Here is a 27,329-nt window from a genome sequence, read left to right on the forward strand (position 1 = left end):
ACATTGGAATATTAATGTGGGTGCGCCTCTTTCAGCAGTTGGTATTCTTAGAAGAATATTATATCAGTTCTGTCCAAAAAATGTGTGAGTTTATTGATAGTATCATGACAGCCAAAAGAATGGTACAACCAGAGTTTAACTCCTTGGTTTATTCTACTTCCACAGTTTAAGTCTACCATAATATTGGAATGACAAGGTATACTTGTGTATCCCAAATTAACTGTACCACATTGCAATCACACTTGCATAACTTCTCAAACTCTTTAGAAAAAAAATGTGAAGATATACATTAATGTTAGTAGAGAATTCTTCCTCACTTGTTTTTCTTTGGTTTTTTTTTCACAATTATCAACTGCAAAACACACAATAAATTAATAAGTTAACACACAAGCAGTCGGCAATGCTTTACAGTAGTAGCAATAACAGTGGTTTTCTTTAAAAAAAAAAAAAAAAAATAGATCATTATCAGTACAGTACGTCATCGGTCTGACAGTAGATCTGAGCATTGTTTTCAGTCTCAAACTGCCAGGCTGTCACTGAACATAACTCAGCTCAATCTACCACAACACGTACACAGCTCCCCTGCTCGCAGCGAGTATCTCCAGATAATAAATTACACCTCCACTTCACTTCAGAGACTGACAGGTAGACAAGCTCTTCTTCTTCAATCTTTTCTCCCCTCTTTGTAAATCCCAGTTCATCTGGGAATGTTATCAGCCATCCCAAATTTATGAGTGGTTCTTGAAAAGCCTATTTTGGAATTCAAAGCTGAATTAAATACAATCTACAACACATGTTTGCTAAATTTAGCCTCCGTTTGTATATAACACTTGGTTATGTGAATCAATAATAATAAAAATGATTAAAAAGATTCTGAAAAAATGTAAAAAGTGTAGAAAAACATAAGCAGTAAATATTAATTGATAACACCATCCAGCACTGCATGGCCATGCTTTTCTTAATAAGTGGTTCCAGCCCACAATGAAATACCGGACTTCACTTCAGTTAGAAACTGATCACCCAGTTGTTCTGAATACAATGTGGTCCTGGTTTGGACAAAATAATCAATAATCAAACTCCTCCACAGCAGGAACTACATTCTAAAATAAAATGAAAATATAAGGCAAATTAGAGAAACACAGATGTATATAAAATGAACTTCTCAATTTTATACAACTATAATTACTGATGAGTCCCTGTGTTAATGTAGTGCACTTTTTTGTACCAGACAAGTGCAGCAAATTTCAAACAGTCAACAATATGAACTTAAATATGTCGTTATGTTAATAATTTACATATAATTAATGTTCAGAGATGTAGTGTGGGAAATGTTAGGTTGATGCCAATGCTGTGAATGCTTGACATATACTACTGTTCATCTATAACTTGTGTAATGGAGCACCTCTTGCTTTATTTTTACTCCCACCTACTAAGGTTTCTTGGTCAGTGCACAGTTGCATGGAGCTGCATGTGAAAATACTTTAAAGGGAAAATATATTTTATAGCCATGAAACCTCTAAATATTGGAAGTATGGCATTTTTTTGTCTTTGTAGCCACTTGGAAACATGAAGTGAGTAACATATATGGATGATGATGTTTCAGGAGTGACTGATGGAGAATTGTACATATGATTCAGAATGTTTTCTTAACACATGGATGTTTGGCTGCCTAATGGCGAGCCAGAAAAAAATGACAAAGGGAGCTTTAGCTTGAACAACCCAAACTTTAGGGAAAAGGACACATCACAATTCATGCCATGGCCACGAAAAACAGGCTTGAGCAAGTAGTTAACAGCCAGACCACCAAGGCAACTATAGCTGTTGTTTGTGAGCTTAACGTTCTTCAGGCAATATAGTGGTTTCTTTTACAGTAGTTTTAACTTTTTATGTATTCTCTGTCAGTGCAAGGCATCTTCTGATTTCCACAGATTGGGCTAAATCAACATCCATATTTTACAAACGATCTCCTGTGTGTTTACCTGAAATAACTAGCTTCAGTTGTGACTTGATTTATCTCTCTGTCTGAGAAAAATGAAGGTGACGGTATTTGATTAGAGCTGCAGTCTGACTCTATATCACTATCTTAACATACAACTACCTCACTTTGGTGCAGTTGAACCTTCATGACTAATCCACAGACTGATTATGTGGAGAAAAGTGAGACTAGCATAACTACTGTATAGCCATATTATGGTAACACAGATTTTTTTAAATGTGCCAACACATGGTTGAGCACATCAGAGTAACAAGTTAATCAGAACCGGAGCAGAAATTGCAATATCAATCTAAATCCAGCATCATAAGTTTTGACTTTTGAAATGCAGTAATTTAAATCTTTCTATAGAGAGCCCATATTTTTTTTAGATCTCCTCTACACTGCTCTAGGGCAAAATTTCTTGCATATGTTTCTATATGAATGTTGGCTTTATGAATTCAAATACGAGCTGGATAACTTGCTGTTTTTGTGTGGCATCTCTTATTGAACATTGTCACTTTCTTGGATGAGTTTTGGCTTTTGTTTAATTTTGTTTTCTTCCGTTCTTTTGTACAAATTCTTGATTTCAGTCATGGAAATGAATAAATCTAAAGTAAGCTACATGTCTTAACTCACTGAAAAAGCTGCAACAACAATGATAAATGCCCTTCAAAACCCTACAAGTTTTTTTTTCCTTTCATTAGTTCTGTTCATCTGAACACTACTAACTTGATAGCAACACGGAAATAATTGGACTGCCATCCTGAGCCTGACAGCTTCTAAATCTGGTTTGGTTTTTCACCTAATTGAAACTGAGGCAACCGTCATGTGCAGTTATCATTAGGTAATCTTGACACAAGCCTTTTGCATATTTGGATGGCTATATTTCTGTCTCCCCTTTCCTCTTGCCAGACATGCACTGCTAAGCTGAAATGATTACCTGCAGTGAAAATAATCTCCTCCTTAGTGCTACTGCAAGACTCAGCACAAATGACAGATTGAAGTGGGGGGGAAAACGAGAAAGTGTGTTCAAATAGGAGAGCTTCTTGGCATTCCTGAGACCTGTATGTGTACTGTCAGAGTATATTAATATAGTTATCGACCAGTTAGCTAGCGCTGCTGCTCAGAGTAAATTACCATCTGGATGCAACCAATATCTGCTGAGGTCTGGTAGGACAGGTTTAATCATACAATATATTCGAGCGAACCGGAGAGATGGTTGAATATGATAGTTTTATACACTCTAACAGTCTATTTTTAAAGCTTTGGCAGCTTGCTTTTACCTGTATGTCCTGATATCCTGCATGCTAGCAGTGCACTGCAGAAGTAATTATCACAGAGAGAACAGGCATAGGATAATTATGGCTTTTTGCCCCGAAATTTAAGTCTTACACAAGTCCAACTGCTATTTATGGTAGTGATCCAAGCATAATCCTGGAGACTTAACAAGGGATTTCAGTTCTTCAATTTTTGTACGAGTCAATGTCAGGATTTGACGCCCTTGACAGGCTCAGCTGACTGCCGTACATCAGTCCACTCCTGCATCGTATTTTGAAGCGCCTGCGTCTTTTCTTTGTCCACTTGGACGTAGTCCACCTTCTCATCAGACGTCACAGAAGATGTGGAGGGCTGTGAAGTAATAAGAAAGTGATAATTAGGAGTCTGTTTGGAGGGTAGACAACATGGTGGTATGAAAATAACAAACGGTGGCATGAATTTAGTCTACAAATACAGGGCCCTGTAATATTATTAGTAGTCCTGGTGCTTTTTCTCATTTTACAACCACAAACTTTAAAGCAGCAGTATGTAACTTTTATAAAAATATGTTGTTTTTTTTTTACATATTTGTTAATATGACAGTGTTAATATGTAAATAAAAATTGAGCTTGCTTTTTTTGGAGAAGGCTTTTGGATGTGTAATCCTGTGGGGCATGCTTCGGGAAGCCCCTTCATACAGTCCCTCTATAACCAATGTCATAGTTTGGTCTGCATTGCCAGCAGTACGTCGGGCTCATTTCCGGGGAGAGTTGGACTCAGCCAAGGTTGCGCTTTGACACCAATTCTGCTTATAACACTTATGGACCGAAAGTCCAGCCTTAACCAAGGTGTTGAGGCTATGGCATCTCTGCTTTTTCCAGATTATGTGGTTCTGTTGGCTTCATCAGATCATGATCAACAGCTTTCTCTGAATCTGTTCACAGCAGAGTGCGACTTGAACAGGATGTCTTCAAATCTGCATTCTCCAGGTCGGGGCCAAGGTCCTGCCCCAAGTGGAGGACTTTAAGTATCTTGGGATCTTGCTCACAAATACGTGAAAAATTGAGCAGGAATGAATGTTTTATTTTTTTAACAAATTTTTGGTACTAGTGGGCTTTATTATACAGTAGTCCCACAGGATGGGGGCAGAGAGAAGGAGGGGTCAGACATGAGGCAAAGGAACAGAGGATGGGAGTGAAACTCAGTTTAATTTTAACTTTGTTAAAATGAAACAAAGTTTAATTTGTTTCATTTTAACAAAGTGACGAGCCGTGTTAGGGCATAACACGGCTCATCACTAGTGAAACCCGGTGGTGGCAGCATAATTTGTTAGGTTTATTTTTTCATCAGCATGGACAGTGATGGAAAGATGGATGAAGTTAAATAAAGAATCATCTTGGAAGAAACTAACCTAGAGAATCTAGACATAAAAGCATAACACCCTTCATGTCAACACAGTTTGAAAACCATAATCCATTTATTTTGAAATATTGAAATACTTTTAATTTGCTCAATTACATAAAATTCTAATAAAATAAATTGAGGCTTGTGGTTTTGATGTGAAAAAATTGGAAAAGTTCACGTGTCCAAGACGCTGCAGATCAATGGCTCACCTTTCTGTGTGGGCTGGGTGAGCCAGGCTGGAAGTCCAGGGCCAAATAGTCCACGTTCCCAGACTTCCGAGGGGCTGGGCTGCTGGTGCCACTCATGGCTGGGGAGGTAGATGCTGGATTCTGCTAATGGGACCAGAGTGAGGTTTCAATCACACATAGTGCAATGAAACAATGAAGCCCAGCGTACTCTGCCCTGCAGCTACTGGAACTTACCATAGCCACATAATTCTCCTCGCTGTCTCCAGAGTCGGTGCTGGTGATGCTCTGCGTGGAGATTGGTCGACAGTGGTGGGAGGCGTTCATCTCATGCCTGAAACAAAAAACAGATAGGACTCTGGGTGACCTGAGGGAGAAAGGACAGGCTTTACCAGTGAGTTAGACTCACATGGGACGCGTCCAGGACATGGTGACGGGGCTCTTATACGGCAGCTCATCTATGATCCCATTGTTCTTTAAATCAAGTGGTGTTGGCTTTGCTGCAGAAAACAAAATGCAGACAGGTTTTATATAATCAAACAGCTGTACAGACTCTGGGAACAAAATACATCTAAATCTGAACTACATACGTTTCCTGTTTGGTTTAAGGTTACGGTTGATGGGAGGTGGTGTAACATCACTCAGACGACCGGGCCTGTGACACAAGGACGCACTGCTCGCCTTTCGGGCAGGTAACGTTGCAGAGAACCCTGGGAAATCGAAGTGATGAGGCCCAGGACTCATGGGAATGTAGACATTCTTAGGACTGTCAGCCTGGGCGGCGCTGAGTGGCGAGGAGCCTGGATTCATGGGAACGTAGTTGTCATCTGAATTACCGCTGTCCGAGCGCGTCAAGGGGGTCTGGCTCCTCTGGTGGAGGATAACAGAAAAAGATGAAAGGTGATGCACAATGCCTTCCAAAAGTATTCACACACCCATGTAACTTTTTTCACATCAGCACCACATTGGATGTATTTTATTTGGACTTTTTGTTACAGTCAAACACAAAGTGAATAAATTGAAGCTGCAGATATTTTGTGTGTCAACCAGCTTTGCACATATAAAGGCTGAAAGATCTCCTCACTCCGCTTCCCCAAAAAGCAAAAGCTCCATTGATTTTCTAGGAAGTGACTGCAAAGCTCTTAAACATTCTCAATTGGACGTAAGCCTGGACTTTGACAGGACCATTTCAACAAATGAATATGCTCTGGAATGTGAATTTCGCTCTAAAGTTTTTCTGTTTTCTAATAAAAGCTCCAAGTCCTTGCTTAGGAAAAACATCCGCACAGCATGATGTAACATTTGTAACAGGACAAAAAAGTTCAAGTCACTTTAGCAAAGCACCGTAGCTTAATCTCCCAGCACATGAACATGCAAGCAAAAGGTATTCAGATGAATCATTAGTCTTTTGAAAAAAAGAAGAAAAAAAAACTCACCAGGTATGAGCTGAACCCGTCATTAACAGACTCCACAGACTGGCCCGAGTTGTTGAAGTGAAACAAACGATGGTGGTTGTTGATTTCAAAGGAAGAGCCTGTGGAGGGATGCAGAGACATAAATCATTATTTACCATTGCCCCAAAACACTGGCGGGCACTTGTAACTGAAAGATTAGTTGAGCTAACCCTAAAGCAATAATCACAAGCATTAGTTCCACCAGCGCCAAAGCGCAATACCAACATGGTATTTAGCAGAAGCTAATGCTAAAGCATTAAACTCAACCATATTGATACCCACCCTGTATCAGTGACACAACATATTGTCATGACATATTATGTCAACCTTTAAAGGTTCAAATTTGTTATTGCTTTTCAGGAAATTATTCTTTGGAACAGACCTTTTACCTGCAAATATTTTTATATTTCAGTATTAACAGTACCACTTGAAGAAAGACAACAAACAGAAAGGTTTGACTTTGGTGGACTTATAAAACATGCTTGGACTTGACAAAGCAGCTTATATGAAAGGAAGAGAACACACATTGTGTCTGAGAGCATCATTTTTTTAAAATTGGTTATCAGTCTGGAACGAGGCATTCTGGATCAGATGGTATGACTTGAATTTTATTAGTGTGTCAGCAGAGCAGTGCCTGCTACACTGGGTCCTTTGTTTCTGCCCAACAGCTTGACTTAAAGTGAGCGACAGAGGAAGGGAAGGGAGAAAGAGGGAGAAAAATGGAGACGAGCAGCAGAGTCACTGCAATACAGCTGATCAGTTGAGACATGGATTTGAAAACATGAAAGAGAGAAACCGGACAGTTGTAAAAGATTCGTCAGTCTGCCTACCTCTGTGGAGCCTGATATTCTCCACAGCAGGGAGAGTGTTCCTGCGTGGAAGGGCAGACACTGCAGATGTCATCTCCCCATTCTGACTCCCAGCCGACTGGGGACTCCCCCAGTTCCCCTCAGACCCCTGGTTAGGTTTAGGGGGCCTAGGCGGAGGAGCGCAGGAGGATTCAGAGCTGGATGGCGTCAGGGAGTTGTGGTTCTTGTCAAACGTCCGTGGGATCTGATAAAAGGAAGCCGGGCGTGGTGGGAAAGTCATAATTGTCTGGCGAGCGCTCGTTGCTGTGCGTGGTGGCGAGGGTGTTGCAGGGAGTTTTGAAGGTATACACCTCCTCGTTCTCAAAGTCAGGGTCGCCGAGGCTGCTGTGAGGTGGCGCCTCAGAACTGTAACCCCGCGGAAGAACGTAGCAGGCCTCCTGTGACGAATCATCGTGCACGGACAGCTGATGCTTTCCTGGTTTGGGTAGGCTGTAGAAGCCATGCAGCTGAGCTCCTGTGCCGTTTAGACAGTTTGAGAAGCCGTAAGAAAATTTCTGCACAGCAGAGTCGCTCCCCAGAAATGTATTGCTTCGTGTGGATTGAGAGAAACTGGCACTCCTGCAACACAAATATATACATATGTACTCAGTCAATTTTCTCTGTGCTTGAATATATCCTCAAACACATCACAGTTTAATAATAATAATAAAAAAGAAAGCAAACTATGCAGGGCTGCACAATATCAGCAAAAATATGCTGGATGCAATGTTATTGTTGAAAGTTGCTATGACAACAGTAACTGCATTTAATCACATTCTGCTCTCTTTTCTATTATTTCAGTGTTCTCATTATACCTTATGAGCTCGTTAACCAAAATCTATATCAGCACACGAACGCATGGCAAAAGTATAACCGCTCCAGAAACATAGAGCATAAAAGCTTTATTTTGTAATTATGATAACGCACACAATGATATTGTGGTTTTAAATACAGTGCAGCTCTACTATATATTTTCAAGAGCAGTTTAGATTAAATGTAGTAACACAAAAGGCCATCAGATGGCGGCAAAGCCCTTCACTGGAAACAAGCCTGACAGGGTTTCACAAACAAGCAGCCAAAACTATTCGTACCCCTGGAAGGTTAAGGTTTAAGACTGAGCTGTTCAGCAACCTATTAAAAGGATTTGATTGATGTAGTGGGAGAAAATTGTTTTCCACTGATAAAAGACAAATGTAGAATTTGCTTTCAACGCAATATTTTTAAAATAAACTCTAAACAAAAGCGAGGCATATGATGCATTGCTTTAATATCCCATCTCGTTTACTCTCAGAAAAGCTTCTTGACTGGATGAAAATAAAATCAAAATTTGCCTTAGAAATGATTTTTGCAGTTTTACTCCATACATTAAATTATAAACATCAGCAAAATCTGTAATTTTGGCTGATTAGTACCGTTAATTTCAGGATTATTTATATGGCGGGAACATTCATGGTATTTTTCTATACATTTTACAATTTCTTAAAACTTTCACAATAAATTACAATGTTTTCCTATAAACATAAAAGTAAAAATTACTTAAAAATTGTTTCTTGAGTCATGGTAAATATTTTCTACTGTAATATAATGTAGAAACCATTTTACAGTCTGTAACTTTTACCATACAGTTTTACAGATTTTTTTTTTCTACAGTGCAAGGGTATGAATCATTTTGGACTGAAATGCATTTAGCTCAACAAACTTCATACAAGAATTGTTTAATTATTATTTTGTTTGTTTTCTTTTTGTGTTTTCTTTTTCAATCACATTTTCTACTTGACCAGAAAGAGAAGTGCAAATGCTACATGTTTCCCAGAGATTTTTACTCTCAGATGGACACTCTGGGGACACGCCTCATTTACTGTCTCTCATTTGCACGGCTCGACCTTAAGTGTCGAACAGCGCTGCTCAATATATAATACATTTCTGAACCTTTGTGCAGTAGTCCCATTTTATTGATGGACTGCTAACCTATCCAGAGTCCCGTAATCTTATATGTGTTGACTGCAGCAGATAGAGACATCGGCCCCCATGCGAACCTGATTAAGCAGGTATAGATAACGGATGGATGCTCATGAGATCCTGGGATTTTCATTCTGACATGAATCTCACCCTGCCACCAGATGCTTCTCTTAATTAGCAGCCTCTTGATGCAAAACCTTCTGACAAAAATATGTTCCTTCCAGCTGAAGAGATGGAATGTGAGGTTTGATTTTCCTGAGTTTCACAAAGTCCCAGCAGCAGCAAATTTGCATTCAAATCGTGCAGCTGAGAGCATGGTTCTACCCTGCGTGAGCCTAAAATGTACGGAAAAGATGAATTGCCGCCTCGAACTCATTGATCATGTGCTGCACAGACTTTCTGCCGAATGGCGGCGTAATTATGCTGCCTCAGAAACAGGCAGGATGGCAGGAGATGAGGAAACTCTTAATGCAAAACTCAGAAGTGATTTCATATAAACATTTGTTTCCTTTGTTCTCAGGCTCTAAGCGTAGCTGACAATCTGTATATGCAGTCTCTTGTTGACGCATGCCAAAAACTATTCCATATTTTTATGCTACACACACAAAACTCAGTCTGTTCTATTAGGAGTTTGTTGAAAACTCTTAATAAACTTCAACATAAAACATGATGAAATGATAATTAATGTAACATGTAAAAGAAATAGGGAAGACTAGTTTTAGCAGTTCTTCATCCTGTGTTGTACTAAGTTGGCCTCTTTGTATCTAAGATGGTTTATTTTTTCGATGACAAGGTTTGATGTTTTTTAAAATAATAAATTGTAAATATTAATTGTTTTTTAAATGAGAAGGCAAATGTTATTTTGTAGGGGGAAAAAAGCCAAAAATGTCTCTTTGGGTTGTAAAGGTGGCTGATCTCTTTGACTAGCCAACATACTGTACTCCTCTGTTGAGTGGGGGGGTAATGCTATCAACACCGTGTTTTACTGTGCGAATGGTGTGTCAGTTTTGAAGACCAGATCTTCATTGAACATATTCTCCCACATGGGGTGTGAAAGTTTGCAGCTGAAAACAACTGGTTGTAGTAAGTTTTATTTTGGGATATCAGAGTAAATGGAGGTGAATGGAAATACACATCAAACTTTTAAGTTTCCTATTTCTCACGCCTCCTTTTTTTTTTTTAATTATTATTATAACATTTTAAAAGAAGGAAAACTCAATCTACAAATATAACTGAACATAGGAAATTGCCCTCAAAATTAAAACTTCTTTTAGTTTTATTAGGAACTGTAATCTGGGCACATATTAGAATATAACCACAAGTTTGCTTCCCCTCCGTCTTACAACACTGACTATTTTTAGAAGTATGAAGAGATCTCTTATCTCTTCATGTTGGGTTCTCACGCGCAGCTGGATAACTCTTCCCCTGCAGCAGTAGTTTTAACCCTCTGGGGCTTCTGAGCAAAGGAAGAGCCACAAACCTGCATGTTGACCTGCATCAACGGAAAACAGGAAACCGACACAGGACGTCTGAGGATCAGGACATTTACCGTGCACTCTCTGTCTTCCTGCTCATGCACTGGTGGAGGAGGAGGTAGTCCTGAGGAGCGCTGTTGGACAGGGAGCCGTGGTGTGAGTGGCGCACGGGCACGTCGAAGGTGAAGAGCACCGGCTGGCTGGAGTGGACAGGCGCCGATGACTTCCGTTCTCCGCTCACAGGAGCCATCGAGCCAGTGACATCTGCTCCAACAGATCTAGGCATATGGTGTAATCTGCTCTCTGCAGGCAGACAGAAATTGGAGAGATTGATTATTTACACGGCTGTTTTTTTAACAGATCTGAACATGCTGTGAAATGAAGAGCAAATTTATCAGTCCTTGTACAAATGGTTGTAAAATGTGTCAATCTTTACAAGAGAGCTTTCCAGAGAGCAGTTTTAAATCTACCGGAGAGTTTAGGGTCTTGCATTGCCTTGTACTCTGCACTCTAATCAATACAGGAGAAGGATCCGTCTCAAGGGAGAACAGAAAACAGCAGCCCTCTGCTTTTAGAGCTGCACAAAGCCATCGGCTGAGCCGCACATGATCCAAGTTACACTTTGAAAATCAGGGTCAATGTACTTTGATTGTATTGAGCCGGGCGTTGCTTTGTGAAGACGGACAGAGTGACCAAGCCAGTCCCACCGTCTTATTGTTTCAGTGTGGCATCCCTGTTCTTTTTTTTTTTTTTTTTGTTTGCTTTGTTTTGTTTTTTTTCCACCGACTACAAAGAAAAGCCAAATCCAAGATGGGGATGTTGGAAACAAACTGGGCGGAAAGCCAAAATGAGGAGGTGCTCAGCATGTAGAGAGTGGGCGGTCTACTGATCCATCGACCGATGATGCTGTGTGCAACTAGAGCTGAGGGAGACATGAAAAAAAAAAAAAAGCTTAGCTGCTGCTGAAGCTAATTTTTCTCCTTCACTCTCCAGTAAATGCACGGACAGCACGAGAATATCAATGCAATGCCACCGACGTTCACTGCAGTCTAAATATATTGGGCTTATAATTGATTTGCTGTTTGTTTTGTCACTTTAACCGTGCAACCTATAAAAAGTAAAAATAACAAAAAGACAAAATATGAATTGAAAATGGTATACTGCCTCATTGAATTTATATCTCGTTACAACCTCTGATAAAACACAAATTTTAACTATTTTCTCTTTAAAATGGAAAATATTGTGCTAAAACCATACAAGTCATCAAAACTTAACATATGAAACATAAATAAAGCACAATTTTCCTTTTCATTGTTTAGCAAACCATTTTAAAAGCACCTTCTGCACCTTGAAGCCACATTTCAATAACAGGAAAGAAGTACCATTTATGGATGATCACATCATCTGGATCAACAGTGTCTGATGAACCATTGTTATACATTAATTTTACTGTTTATTAGCAAAACAGAAAAAGAATGGAGTGAGCACTTTTGCTACTTTTATGCAGAAAACCTGTCAAACCAACCAGCAATAGTTTTTTTCTGAAATTTCTGCTGCATAATTTAAATTCAAATTTTTTAACTTTTTTTTGTTTCTCTGCAGGAAGCATGAGTGAATTGAGTGAAAGTAAACAGGGGAGGAGGACATATTTCTGTGTTGGGAACACTCTCCTTCCCTCCCCCCCAAGTTTCCTAAATAATTGTCACAAGTATAAGAGTAATCAAAAGAACAACACAGTTTTTGTCTTTAATGAGAAAATAGTGGTATTACTTAGCCAACATCCTAATTTTATTGAACGTAACCATCAACAAAACATTTTCCATTGTGGCCATAGTGTTCCCAAAGTAATGTCCTCTCTTCAGCAAATTATGTCTCAGTTCTTCTCAAAGTGAGACAGAAATGAATATAACTATTGTAAGTTGTTAGCCTGACCACAACTGAAAATGAGATTCTGTAAAAGAATCACATGTCACATGCCCTTCAAAGAAGACCTTTTAAATTAGTTACACAAAAATGTCAGTCTACCCTTTAAGAAGAATCAGTGGGTCATGATTAGAGCTGCAGAACACAAATGTGTTGTGTGAGCATCTATGTTTTTGTGTGGGACTGGCGCTGGGCGCAGTATTCTGGAGTCCTGTTTGCTGAATGAGGCCACATTCAGGCCTGGAGGGAAAAAAGCCTCTGTTATGAGGTCTCCAGGCCAGTGGACACCCGTGAGATGCATAGGCCAACAGTCACACAGGCAGGGACTCCCCACACTGCCCCCACCTCAATGATCCTCAATTGAACCATTGTCCTGAGTGATTCCATTCTCCCTGGATTGGTTAGGCATCATCTCCTTTCTCCACAAAAAGCTTTGTAAAAGCTTTCATCCAGCGTGGTGAGCGTTAGCCCCTCTAATATGGGTAGATATATTGATTTGTTGTCAAAAGACAGACTCCCCCGCCCCTGCTGACATGGAGAGCTGCTTTGCAAAACAAAAGCTGTTTGTATTCCTGAGCAGAATAAAATGATCCTAGGAAATTCCTTGAACATAATCATTCCTTGTTGATTTGTGCACAATAAATAATATTTTTTCTGGCTCTGATTAGCACCAGAAACGGCTGTCAGAAATAGAGCAAGATGAAAGATTACTGGTCCAGTCTGCTGATGGAATAGATGGCTCATCACTGACACTAATGGGCCTGATGATGTATGTCACCTCTGGGAAGCAACTCCACAAACTCCTTACAGTCATAACACGAGGATTGAGAAAGAAGTACAAAAATAAAAACAAAGACACAAGATTCTCAAAGATACTCCCAGATGTATTTTTTATATAAATAGTAGCATTCAACTTCCCTGAAAAGGTAATATATCATATTTTAGCTGATAAGGAAAAAAAGAGACACAAATGGCACAAACAAAAAAAGTTGTTTTTTTTTTTTTTTTCAAATCTATTCATATTAGGTTAAGGTTTAATTGGGATTTTATGTAATAAAATGTAATAAAATCCCAATAAATTAGGATTTACACACAACCAACACTTGGTCCATAATCCTGAAGTGGAAGGAAATTGAAAAAGCTAAACAGTATATTACGTGTTTGTAGTCATCCCCCTTTACTCTGAGACCCCTTAAAAACATCAAGGACAACCAACTGTTAGCTGTCAAAAGTCCCTTAATTGGTAAATACAGTTCACCTGGGTGTCTTTTACTCTTAGAGATTTTGTCAAAAAGACCTCAGATGTTTGCTTGAGAAGAATAGTAAAAAAAAAAAACAACTAATAAAAAACAAAAACAAAAGGACCCCAACTAGATGAAGGACCACAACTATTCACAATACACTCAACAAAATCTGTTGTAACTGAATTTGTGTTTACATTTCATGAAGAAGGAAGTAGCGCCAGATCTCTTCTTCAGAGGTTTTCATGTTGTTTTCTTCAGTAGCTCCTGGTGCAGCGCCACCACAGGCTTGGAGGTTTTTCAAAGTGTTTGGCTTGTTTGACAGTGCAGTGAAAGCGAACCACACCAGATGTAAATGCAACTTTGGTTCCCGGTTGAACTGAGTTTGTGTAATTCCAGCAAACTGAAGTTCTACAAAGTATTGACTCAAAAGGGTTGAGCAAAAAATTAATTTCAGCACAGGTTTCTGTTTGAAATTATATACGGTATATACTGTATATATATCATGCATAATTTCTCCTATTACTTCACAACTGTATCTTTTAAATAAAACCAATTAAAAAACACAGTGAATATTGTGGTTGTAGCACAATAAAACCTAGAACAGTTAAAGAGGAATTTGTACTTATTATTAGGGGCTGCATTTATTCTAAGACATCAGCAAGACATTTTCAAGAAATAAGTTAGTCTCACCGTGATCCTGATGTCTAAGCCAACATAAGGCATCAGCAGAAACGCCTAAATGGGCCCTTTTGCTTGGCAAAAAGTACACAGCTATAACAGGTCAAAGAGTTCCAAAGTTCATGAGCAATTTTCCAATCATGCTCCATAATATATCACCTTCTGTCTCATTGGCTCTGTGGCTGTAATCTAATAAAAGCTAGCTGCTGGTCTCAGGGGGCCAAAATTAGAAGTATGCTGCATCACTCATGACAAGAACATCTTTGTAGGGGGCTCATTTCCTCCAAGTCCGGCCAGAATTGGATGAGAACATGTCCTAATTTGATCTCAAAGAGTATGTAAAAATAGAAAAAAAAAATCCACTGACCTGTTGAAAGGAAAAGTAGGACGTTTGAATATTCTCATACAGGCATACCTTATACCATATTCCATAAAATCTTAAATCGGGAAGATTTATTCAGTCCGATTGCTTTCAGTCTGAGTTCTACTAAAATGTAATTCCCTTAACGTTCTCTTACAAGATTGCATTTAAACATATAGTCTTAGAGTTCAAACAACTACAATGAGCGCTGCAAATTACCACCAGTTCTTTCATGGCTCTATTGGGTGTTGGAGAGGCCAAGACACAGGTCATACAATTTATGTGAAAGTACCCTTAGAAAAAAATGGCTGCAATCTAGGACTGTGTGCTACCCTAATGAGTAGAGTACTAAACTGTTTTCACTGGTGATCCCAAGTGTACGCATGCATTATTAGTTATCCTAAATGGATCTGCCAGGCCTATTTCCATAATATATCAGTGTGTCCCAAAAGAGCAACTCCATTTGCAGGGGTTTGAGGTCCAAAAAAAAAAAAGAGATGCTAGACTTCTGCCAAGATGGTTCAGGCCAACACTGGGTTTACAGGAAGCAAAGAAAGTCACAAAGCTTCATCATGCTCAGTGAAAACGGCAGAGATCATTTACAGGAGCCTTGCCTGATTGCATGCCCGCCTCTCCGCATCATGTGAGCTCCAACGTTAGACCACCACGACATCAGTTTACCTCGATACGCCAGATTAATCAATCATCCAAAAACAGGCTTGTCTCCACGACGATGAATTACACTCAGGGGCAAAATGTAAAACAGCAGCTCATTTTCAGTGGCCTGACCTCATTACTGTAATGTGCAAACAAGCAGAGGAATAAAAAACTTGAAGCTGTGCAACAGTGAGGTATAAAAACATGAAAATGTTAGAGAGCTGTGCTGAAAACTGTTCATTTGACCAAAAAATAACTGAAATAAAGTACAAACTCTTTCGGAGATGGCTGCTCTACTGCTAGCAGCTAACGCATCAAACTTCAAATATATTTTCATTTGAACATTTTATAATTAGGAATCAGTCGCTTTAAAATTTCAGCAATACATAAAATAAAAAAAAACACATAATGTAAATTATTATCTTACTGTATACCAAATGTAAACATCAGGTTTGCACCATGTTTGTGTTGTTCAATCACATAAAGCCTGAACCAAACACAATGAAGTTTGTGACCAATGCAACCAAATGTCAAAACTTTTAAGCAGTGTAGACACTAAAGCAAAGCATATAATCTTTATTTATTAAAGACGGTTGGATATGAAACATGCAAAGATGCATTTTTTGCCTTTTTTTTAAAATTTCAGTTTCGTTAAAGAACGATGTGTTCTAAATACCACAAATGAGTCAATTTTGGCCACAACATCTATACTACCCAGACAAGTTCCTCTTTCATCGAAATTGCAACAAAATACCGTATTTCTTACCAATATGCAAAAAGAGAGGTTTTCATCACACTACAAGAAGCACCGAACTGTAATATACCGTTAAAAATATTTTTTTTTTTACAAATCCAATGGCCTGAATTTTCTTTATGTTTATGTATTTCTTTATTATATCATAATCTTAAAGATGAAACTTCAGATGGAAAAATATGTCGGTTTTTTTTTTGTCATTTCCTTTTTTAAGGAGCAGACAGGAAAACAGACAAACTGAAGACAGAAAGAAAACAGCGGGAGCTGCACTGCAAAAGGACTGCTGACAACTAAAATCCTGGTCCCTTAGTGGGGATGATCCTTGTCTCCGAGTTCAAACAGCAAGCAGAAAGCAGAACAAAGCCCATGATTGACTAAACGAAGCTCCATTCATTAGATTGTGCTCGGGGCTGGGTCTCTCTGGGCGCAGACACACGCCACACAGCCAGACATCAGTGTCTGATAACAACAGTGCTAACACCCAACAGCAGATTTTGGGAGAACCAAAAACATATGTAGCCGTGGATGTGTTTTCAGAAGCCATTAAGAAGGTATGAAAAGACTTCAGCTGTCCGGTTTCTCTTAAAAACGTCTTTTCCAGGGTCTGACTTTGTTCAAAATTAATGTATGCACAGCGTCTGCATAAATTCTGTAACAACAAAAAATAAATAATGTCAAATGAGTTGTCAAAAGAAACCAAAACGCATAGTTAAACTCAAACATAAATTGATCTGTATCTAAAGCTGTTAAGCTTATTGTTTTCGGTGGGATGGCTGGAAGCTGCAACAATAAAACAACTGTCCTCAGACAGCTTCACAGCCGTAGAAACCTGACCTTCCAGTGCCATGGAGGCATTATTTCAACAAAAATCAATGCAGATAAAGGGCACTTTGGTAGGGGAGAAGGCATGCTCTCTGTTGAAGAGAGACTAAGAAGCCTGTTGTGAGCAAATGTATAATGCATTTATCCATATTAATATTGTACAAGCATACATTTATTTACTTCATGTGGGTTCGAAGAACACTAGCTTCAAGGATTGGTTGGCCGTCATTTCAATTTCCCCGTTTTCCCTGACACAGTCTGTTCACAATCACATTTACATCTAAATTTAAAGCATTGTTTCCAAAAAAACAAGACAGATTCTTGCGTCTTTTAATGCCGGAGGTTACTTTACGCAAAGAACAGGACCCATGTACAGTAACTATGAGCAGCAGATAGGTTTACAAGCCACAAAATTGCCAACTGTGGCATCACAATGTTTTATTTACGAAATAGACAAAAAGATCTATCAACTACAATGACAAAAGGATGAATGTTAGAGATGAAAAAAAAATCAATTGTTTTTAACTTGATCAGCCATTGGAGACTTGCTAGTCGGAAACTCAAAAATGCAATCTTTTGTTGTTTTTTTTGTTTGTTTTTGGTGAGTGAACACAGGATACTCAATCACTAAGAGGTAAGGCTAAAAGACCTCGTCAATGTGGAAGTTGTCACTGAAAGAAGAAAATTCTATTTGTTTTTCAGGATAAGTGAGATGTTTAAAAGTCAGAGTTACAATGTTTTCTGCAGAGGCTGCTTCTTCAGTTGCTCTTTTATTCCTTTGTGCTTTTAAACTCTGTTGCTCAACATACTGGACTTGAAAATATTGGCAATCTTTTTTGGGTTTATGAATTCACGTAAGGCGCTTCACTCACTATGAAATACATACAAAATGTTAACAGCTCCTGTGCTCACTGTGCTAATTGAAAATATAAGCTGAACTAGCAACAATATTTTGTCTTAAAATAACAGTGAAAGCCTTTTCCTGAGATACTAAATAATAATTAAAGACAGCTGACTGGAGAAAAGCACAGATAATAATCAGTCTTTACTAAATCAGAACTGGCTAAACAGGAATCTGCACTAAAAAGGCAGACAGTTCATGTCGGTGCATCTCTTGTACAAATGATTTACTGTTGTCTATTTCTTTCTATTTGTAGTAGTTGGTTTGGAGCCTCCATTTGAAATGGTCCAACTGGTATATGTGCTATTTGTGTAAAAAAAAAAAAAAAAAGTCTTCTAAGCAGAGAGGATTCTGTTTAACTTAGCATATTCAACCATGTATTTGATTTCCATCAACGTTCCCTTTTCTTGTTTAGCTCAAAGTCAGATGTCAGAGGTTTTTCTTGAGCAGTTCAAAAAGACCTTTGACCTTAAATGTGATGCCGGTGATAACCCAGTGATTTTCATTTAGTTTCAGGTCAAGACTCTGGGTTGGTCAAGTCAATATTTTGATGCACTGAGATTAACAGAAGCTCAGTCTTTATTCAATTTTGCAGTGTGCAAGAATATTTCTGACTGACTGGGATAGATAACACTGAACAACATAATTCAGACCAATTGTGTTGTTTCAATTAGTTTACAAAAGCCATGAGAACTCATCTTGCTTTAAGTGTGATTTTAATCAGCTTCATTAAGGCCATCAACTAAAATTAACTAGCACATTTTTACATTTGCACTGCTACCAATAATCTGCTTCTATATTATATTCACACTATTTATTGTATAACATTTACATATATGTAGTACTTTGATCTTGTTACTGGTACTTGTAGATGGTATATGTTTATAAGGTTATTTTATATTCCTTGCTTTTTTAGCTTCTTTTCTAAGTTGCATTCTTGCAGACAGCAAAACATGATTTTCATTGTAGAACGAAATGTGTTTCTACTGCACACATGGAAACCAAATACTGAACTTGAACTCTAACTAGGAAGTAACTCAATAAGTAGTAAGGATTAAACATATAGGTCAGTAGGAAGGTTGATAGTGAGTCAATGGGTAAGTCAGTAATAAAAAAATAAATAAATGGCAAATAATAAGTAAATGCAGAAAGTCACAAAATATCCAAGTAGTGAGTTAGTAAGTAAATTAGTATATGAATAGCAAGTAAAAAGCAAATAAGTAGAAACGAGTAAGTATATATAAGAAAGTAATAAGAAAGCAAGTAGTGAGCCAATCAATAAGTTGGTAACTAACTAGTAAATAAGCAATAAGTAAGTAAGGAAAAGTCATAAAAAGCAGCAAAAATGAGTAAATGAAGTAAGTAAGCAAACAGATAAGTAAATTAACAGCATATAAATATGTAGGTTAATAGATACATACATAAAATGTAAAAATAAATTCAACAAGATTCTTTAAATGTCTTAAATACGAGAGTTTTTTTTCAGACAAGCCTGGTATAGAGTATTTTCACTGTAGAACTGTTGCCTTGAGTTCCTTAAAGCAGAGAAAAAGTGATCAAATAAGCGTTGACATCTTTATACCACAAAAGAGTGGTTCTTCTTTTTTTTGAAAAATGAAGATGGGTAAGACTAGATGGGCCAATAAAACATTTCAGATGATGCAATTAAATTGTCTCCTAGCACCATCAAGGTTATTTTGATGCAATTTATTATTTCTCTCATCTCATTTGTCTTGACACGTTTTACATGCATGAGAAAACAGTTTAGATTTGACGTGGTTTTCGTTTTATCATTAAACTCGGACTATTGAAAACATGATAAGGAATGTGTAAACATTACAGAGTTCTGTGATGTAGTAGTTTCAATGTATAATAGGAGTAAAGCACTGGCTGTGTAGAATTTATGTAAATAACAGCACACCTGTGTGACATTCATCTCCACACAAACTACTCGATAACCGACAAACATGAGCCAACAACAACAACAGGATCTGTTGTTTCTTGTTTCTTCTTCAGAAAAATAAACAACAGAGCAATTAAGCAAATATAAATTCAGTTCCAGGGAAGAGAGCTTTATATTTCTTTTCTTTGAACTATGAGATCTAAAAATATTTTTAAAAACAGATGACCTAATCGGCTGCGAAATTCTCAAGTGTGTGTTGTGGGAAAGCCTGTACATGTGTGGCAGAAAGTGAAACGAAGCCAGGCACAGCAAAAAGGCCAGAATGACAGAGAGTCAATTGTGTAACAATTAACTGTCACATATTGCTCTTGGCTGTCCTTCCTCGTCGCCGCGAGACGCAGCTTGCTAACGCAGATTAGGGCCAACTGAATGACAGAAGGTGAGGTTCATATCAAGGTGCTTATATAACTGCTGCTGGCAAAAATCCCAGCAGAATCCTCTGAGAAGCGCAGACGGTTCAGCCCTCTAAAACATGCTGTTGTCCAGTTGAGTCCATTTACAACACATCTACATGTATTTATCCAAAAACCTAACAATGTCCTTTTCAGGTATTGTCATATTACAACAACAAACTGTATTTTGCTGGGGATTTAGGTGGTGGACAAACAAAATGTTGTACACATCTGTAAATGTAAAGAACAGGAGATGTATTCAAGGTTTTAAAACTGTGCCTATAAAGAAAAATATTTAAATATTTGAAATTTTAAAATTGGCAGAATATGCCAATTGTTTATTTTGATTAATTGTCAGAATAATCAAAAGAATAAATCAATAACTAAAATAATAGTTTGTTGCTATTATGTTTTGCAGTCTCTAACAGGGTTTCTCCCAGGTTGCTGAAGAATAGCACCCCCACAGCATGGTGCTGCCACCACCCCGCTTCTCTTTGAGGATGGCATTTTTAAATTTTTTAGTCTTTAGTTTTTTGATGTCTTTTTAGTTTTTCACCACATTGTTTCACATGTGTTCCAATTTCACCTTCATGGGAGCAGAGTACTCTCATCTACTCCTCTAAACGGCTTATGGCAAACTGCAAACGCTCTTCTTACGGTAATGTCTTGGGAGGATTGGTGTTCCATAATTATTCCGTTTTTGCATGATGGATTGAAGTGATTTATATTGTAGCCTAACTGTGCTCTAGACAGGACTGATCTGGTGTGTTCCTGTGTTCTTGTGATGCTGTTTGTTTCTGGGTAAATGAGTGAAAGGGGCATGAATATTAAACCAGATATATTTTACTTTTAAAGACAATTCAAAAACATGGGTCATTTTACCACCAGGTCAAGTTTACATGCTATCTTTATATAGTCTTGCATTTGAATACTTTTAAATGGGACATTTTCTGCATAATCTTTAACTCATAATAACTAATCTATTTGAACCAAGTCCTTCATTTGCCTAGCTATCCTTCTTTTCAACATATTCCTGTTTATGGGGCCCCACTTTAACATTTTGAGGGAGAACGACTATAACTGTCAACATGTATAATTTCCATAAGAGGAACTAAATTCTCAGGTTTTTAAAGTCTTACTTGTTTTTCCTTCAGAGAGGGAATTCCCAGAGAGTCTGATGACACAATCACTCTGATCTATAACTGACTCTCGTGTCTCTTGGCTTTAAAAAAAAAAAAAAAGATGTTGAACGTGCTTCATTATTTGTGTAAATAACACCAACATATTTGATGGATAGCGTCAGAGAAAAACAAGCAGAGGATCCTGCATCAGCTGAGAAAATGCAACCAAAACCGGTTTAGGCGCTGCTGTGTGAACAACACAAACAGCTTGAGTTCACACGTTCAGCTCCGGAACGCTGCATTCGTAACAGAAGGTGTCTTACTAGTCTGAGTGGGAAGAGACATTTTCCTAATGTGATGAGAATTTCCACACCCCAAGAACTGCTTCATCAGTTGATCAACTCACAAATTTGCACCGCTTTTCTGAAACATTTGCTTTGTACCAACCAAAAAAAGAGCAATTATTGTTGATGAAACTATTTAACTATATCTATGTGCATTTCTTTCTAGTGTGACATTGCAAACAACCTGTTAACTCTCATAGGAAGAAGGTACATCTTTTTCATCGACATGACTGTCAACAAGTCTAAAAGTCGAAAAAAAAGAAAAAAAAAAAAAACCACAGGCCCAAAAGGCCTGTTGTGCAACGTAGGTTTGTGAAGGAAGATGCGTGCTGTTTGGACCCCTTTTAAGATGTTTGTGCTGTTCGTATGGCAACTAGCAGGCAGAAAATGGAACAGAAAAACAGGAAGACAACACATAGCTTTCAGAACACATTAAAGATCATGCAAACCAGACCAATTGCCTTGAATGATCTCATAAAACTGCTGCTTTTATGTTGTTTGACACAAGATACAAGTCTCCATTAGACTCCACAAAACAGCTCAAGTCATTTGGTCTTTGACTGGGCCATTCTGTCACGTAAAAATAGTTTAATCAAAGCCATAACTCTGGGAACTCTGATCAGGTCCCAACCATGGGCCTTTTGCCAGCCTCTCTGAATAATGTTGTCTTTGTAGAAGCGCACCGATTGCAGATTTCTTGTCAATCACCGATATTTAAAAAGCCTGATCTGCTGATTACAATTTTGGAAGATACCAATTTTTTTGTAATTTACAATATCAGATTTTATAAGGTCACTATACACCTATGAACATAGCAACAAAGTTGCTCAGTTGGCAACAGTGGGTTGACCATAGTTAAACTTTGATGTCCCAACATGACCCGGTGGGCAGGTTTGCTGTGTCTCTCTCACAAAAGATTTGCTTTGCTGTGCAGGGGCGGATTTTCATGTTTTTTGCAGCGGTAGATTAGATCAGATGATAAGATTGATTTTACATGCAAGTACTGGCCAATCGTTGATCACCCAGATCAACGATTAAAGAAATTGGAGTTCATTTGGACAGTCACATTTTTGTAAGGCTTACAGTTTTTCCACATTCCTTCCATTTTCAGATAGGTGGCTTAAACAGCACTCCACAAGAAGTTGAAAGTTATGTTCAATTTTACTTTTCTACCTTACCACTTAAACTTCTTTCAATGGTAAAGAATTTTACCATTTAAACTTCTTTATAGTTTGTCCACTGTTGTCCTCTAACAAACCTATGAGGACTTCTCAGAACTGCTGGAAATATATATTGAGATTAAATAAAATAAAAATTGGTTCTGTTTACTAACCGGGTGACTTCTGAAGGCAATTAGTTGCACTTGGTTTTATTTAGGAGTATCAGATTAACAGAAACTGAACAAATATAAATGGCACACATTAACTGGAAATAATACAGGTTAAAACTTTCTTATTTCAAGTAACTTCAAAGTGTGTCTCACTGAAATACTGTTAGTTTTGGTGCGATGAAAGTATGTCTCGTGTTTTCCTTAGTTTGATCCTGGAGGCACCAACATGCTGTTAGATGTTATTTTTGCCTAGAAAGCAATGCTTTAGATTTTCAGAGAAGGACATGCTTAAACAGTTGCCCATTTTTAACTTCTCTATTTAGGTTTCAGCGACATCGAAAGCGTGAATGAAGACGCATTTAGATAACGAAGGCACTCAGACAGAACTTCACAGAAAAAGGAACTAGATACTTTTGTGAAAGCAGAGCTTTATAACAAAAACGTGCTGTAAATGATGTTCAAACTACTGATGACTTATGCAGTTGTCATCATAACTAAAACATTCCCCTCCAATCTTCAAGTCATAGCCTGCTAGCTACTGCAACAGCCGTAATTGTGTAGTGTCTCTTTAAGATACTCTGGTATCGCTAATGATGTCACAAGTATGCGCCACCGCGTCACTGTAGAGAGCGTGGGAGAAACGTGCTACAGATGGACAGATGAACCGAGACGGACATGTTAGCTCCCTAACTTTTAGTAACGTTACGGGTTGTTTGGACTCTGCTCATTTTCATGTTTGATAATATAGCAGCCGTTCAACCGGGCTTTGTAAGGTTGGTGAAGAGTGTGTTTATTAAAGGGACAACACTGTGGAATTCCCAGTACCAGTGCGGTTGTGAGTTTTTGACGTCCTGACGAGTCTGCCGCCTCCTCTCCTCCCTTAAACACAACCCAAGCAGTTACACTACAAACAATACAGTTCAAGAAGTGTAGAAGGACCTTGCTAATTGGCAAATATGGTCCCAAGGGAAAGCTTTTGTGATGCAAAAATCATTAAAACTTCATAACAGTTTTGTTTTTTTCAGTCTACACCTGGACATATCGCATGTTACAGATGATCAACCATGTGCACAGAGATTAACGTTCACCAGCTGTCAAATGGTGGGAAAACAACAACATGGAAGGCAAGGAAAAACACTGAAACAGCAGCTCATTTAACAAAATATAGTTCAAGGTTTGCAAATGATTACGACGCTTTAACACTGATGGCAGAGGAATTAACTGACACTAACTCCAGGTTTTATGAGCAGTTAGCATGCTAAAAGCTAAAGGTAAAAACATTCCCACATGGAAATAGCATTAGCAGGGCTTTTCTGATAAGCGCTTCCATTATCATTTATGATGCCAGGAGTACACTCACTAACAGTGGTGGGGGAACAAGGCACTCTATATGTGTAACAACTTTTACAAAAAGGATATGCATCATCAAGCTAACTTTGACATGTCCACACTGAAACAGTCAGTCTTCTTATTCATAAGCAACAAAAATCAGATGCTCACTATGAGAAAAGAAAATCAATAATTGAGTCTGTCAGAGAGATGTTCCAGTTCTCTCAAATAAATAAAGATAAAACCCAGCTGTCCAGAGTGTTACCACGAGGTTTTAAATGTGTTGTTTAAAGTAGGCATGGGCCAGCTGGTATGAGGCTCTCACAATATGACAATCTTGGCCAAAATATTATGCTTTCATGATTTTTTACACCAAAAGTCAAAACAAAAAGTGTATAATATGATTTAATTTCTGTTACTTAGAAGATAAACCTTTCATTTTTGTATACACTCTAACACTGTAGTTGTAACATTTTTACAATTTAGATTATTTATGTTATTGTCATGGCTAATTTGAGTAATAAATTAAGAAAAAAAAAAACACTTCATGGTACCTTCCTCTGTTCCAATAAACTGGTTAACATGAGTGATGGCTGGCGCTCCTTTAGTTTGTCCACCATTGCCATCTGCGTTTTTCTTGAATATAGATATTTCCAAAGAGCCAAAAGTGAGAGAAAAGCCTTTTTTCAGCCAGCTGAATCAGCAGGAACAGACAGAGGAAGGAAAGAGTCCGCTCTTTTGTTTCCAAGTCAATAAAAAAAACTTACCCCCTTTTTTAAAAGTATACCTTGATATTGGTAGCTGGTTCACCCCTAGAATTATACAGCATAAAAACTGGTTGCCCAGGAATAAAGATGAATAATGATACGATAGTTTTATTTATCTCACCCGAAATGTAATTTTATAATTCTAAGACGAGCAGAAGGTCCCTTACCATGAGTGTCGTCCGACTGGTTAAAACCACACAGCTGACAGATGGAGCGGACCCACTTGTTCATCTCGTCCTCCGTCTCGGCGACGAGATAAAAAGTGCGATCGGACGTCTTGATGTCGAAAACAAAGCTGTCCTGGAACTCCTTCCTCTTGAAGGTCAGGCCAGCGTCCACCTGCTCGCAGCAGTGCAGGTCGATGACCCGGATGGGCTTCTTTGAGTGGTCGTTCTTGTAGTACTCGAGAACATCAGGGTCACCGCTCATTCGGCCACTCCGAAGTATAAACCAACGCTTTCTTCCATGCCTGGAATTTAAAAACAATAAGAGTGCAAGTTAATTATCCCAAAAGAACTTCAGCACGGTCATTTATTAAAGCAGCATCTTTTTATTGCGAGCATTTCAAGAAATAAACACCTGTGGTTAAGTTCAATTCTTACTGTGCAAAAGGTGAAAGTGTTGCAATGATAACAGTCTCAACAGCTGGACGTGTGATCTGATGTTTACTGTTGATCAAAAAGACCAAAGAGGAAAGTCTGCCTTTTTAAGCACATGTGGTTGTGTGTGGTTGGTGTCTGTCTAAGCGGCTGTGAGAGGAAGGGGGGACTAGCAGGTGTTTACTCCCTCCCAACGTATTTCCTGTGCAGATATCCCTCTCTGAGCGAAGAGAAGCAGCGCTCCTCCATGACAGCTTCACTGAAAGACTGCAGACTCCTTCCGTTACCAGAACAGGACAAAAGACGACTCTCTGCTTCATTCGAATCCAGTCGTGTCAGCATATGGTCGCCAAATGTTTATCTCAGACAAACAAACTGCACCTTATAGAGGAACATCCATATGAATTGGAATATCATTGAAAAGATCATTTATTTCAATAAACTGGAAAAGAAAATGTGCCGGGTTGTGATATAATTTATAAAACCCCAAATCCTGTTTTGTTTTGTTGTAGTTTTTTCAAAGAAAATTACAATAATAAAGATTACCACTAAAAACAAGTATGCATGCAAGGCTGGGCCAACGGATGAGATAGAAGAAGAAGTTAAATCCATCTCTCTTGCTCATAAAGGACAAGGATTAATATCTCTCTCTGCCTGGTTTTCTAACTATTTGTGAAGACAGAGATTTTATGAGGCATGGCCAAAGCAAATGAGGTGGATTAGAAGGGTTATTACAACTAATGCTCTCATCCAGGACATGTTACTGTGGAGTATCGTCTCTGCAGCCTGGAAATTGAGCTGTTAGCATGTCATGACAGTCAGGATTTGCCATGCAGCAAGCGTCTTCAGTCAGAGGTCTCTTCAGATTAACTGCAAGACTGACTGCTACCAGAGATCTTTCCTGCCTACAGCGTCAACATCCACAATGGCTCCACCAGATTATCAATGACACCTTCCACAAGGAGAGTAAGCCGCAAAAGGTCATTTCTAGAGAAGCTGTCTGTTAACAAATTGCTCTCTCTACCTAAGGAAATTAATGGATAAATTTGTGGAAAGAAAAAAATGGAGTAGAAGGAACAAACAGGGAAAACTGCAGCGTCAAGAGTATTGTGAAGTAAAGCCTGTTCTAGTGCACAAATCAAAGTCAGCGCAGAAATTTGTAGAGCATGTTCATTCTTCCCTCTACCGACAAGCTTTATAAAGAGGCTGATTTCATTTTCCAGTAGGATTTCATACTTGCCCACAATGCCAAGGGTACTAAAACCAGCATTAATGACCACATTATCAATTTTTCTTAAGATTTACCTGACTTAGACCACATTGAGAATCTGAGAATTGTCAAGAGGAAATTGAGAGGCACAACAAAGCAAACAAACCAAAGGCCACCATTAAACCAGATCCACAAGCTGATTTCCAACCAAGTATTGAAAGCATGAAGTGTTCCACAACATAGACATGCTTTTCACGAGGCCAGCATTCATGCATTAAATCCTTTTTTATTGTTTCTATCAATGGTGGACACACTTCCACTAATATGCTAATAGTGGTGCTAATTTTTGCTAACTTTGATTAGCAAAACATAAAGGA

The 27,329-nt window shown here is 38.4% G+C and overlaps 1 protein-coding gene across 1 annotated transcript in view; it reads right to left on the bottom strand.

Annotated features, from left to right (window-relative positions):
• Window positions 1-70: 70 nt before the first annotated feature.
• gab2 (GRB2-associated binding protein 2) overlaps window positions 71-27,329 on the bottom strand; it is a 46,728-nt gene continuing 19,469 nt past the window's right edge. The window contains 10 exon segments of the mRNA XM_032545344.1: window positions 71-3,604; window positions 4,846-4,968; window positions 5,059-5,155; window positions 5,231-5,321; window positions 5,412-5,691; window positions 6,258-6,355; window positions 7,106-7,346; window positions 7,348-7,702; window positions 10,632-10,860; window positions 25,311-25,612. Of these exon segments, the coding sequence (XP_032401235.1) occupies window positions 3,461-3,604; window positions 4,846-4,968; window positions 5,059-5,155; window positions 5,231-5,321; window positions 5,412-5,691; window positions 6,258-6,355; window positions 7,106-7,346; window positions 7,348-7,702; window positions 10,632-10,860; window positions 25,311-25,612 (1,960 nt within the window). The 3' untranslated portion in view covers window positions 71-3,460.

This window comes from Xiphophorus hellerii, chromosome 18 (genome assembly GCF_003331165.1).
Source record: "Xiphophorus hellerii strain 12219 chromosome 18, Xiphophorus_hellerii-4.1, whole genome shotgun sequence".
NCBI classification, from domain to species: Eukaryota; Metazoa; Chordata; class Actinopteri; order Cyprinodontiformes; family Poeciliidae; genus Xiphophorus; species Xiphophorus hellerii.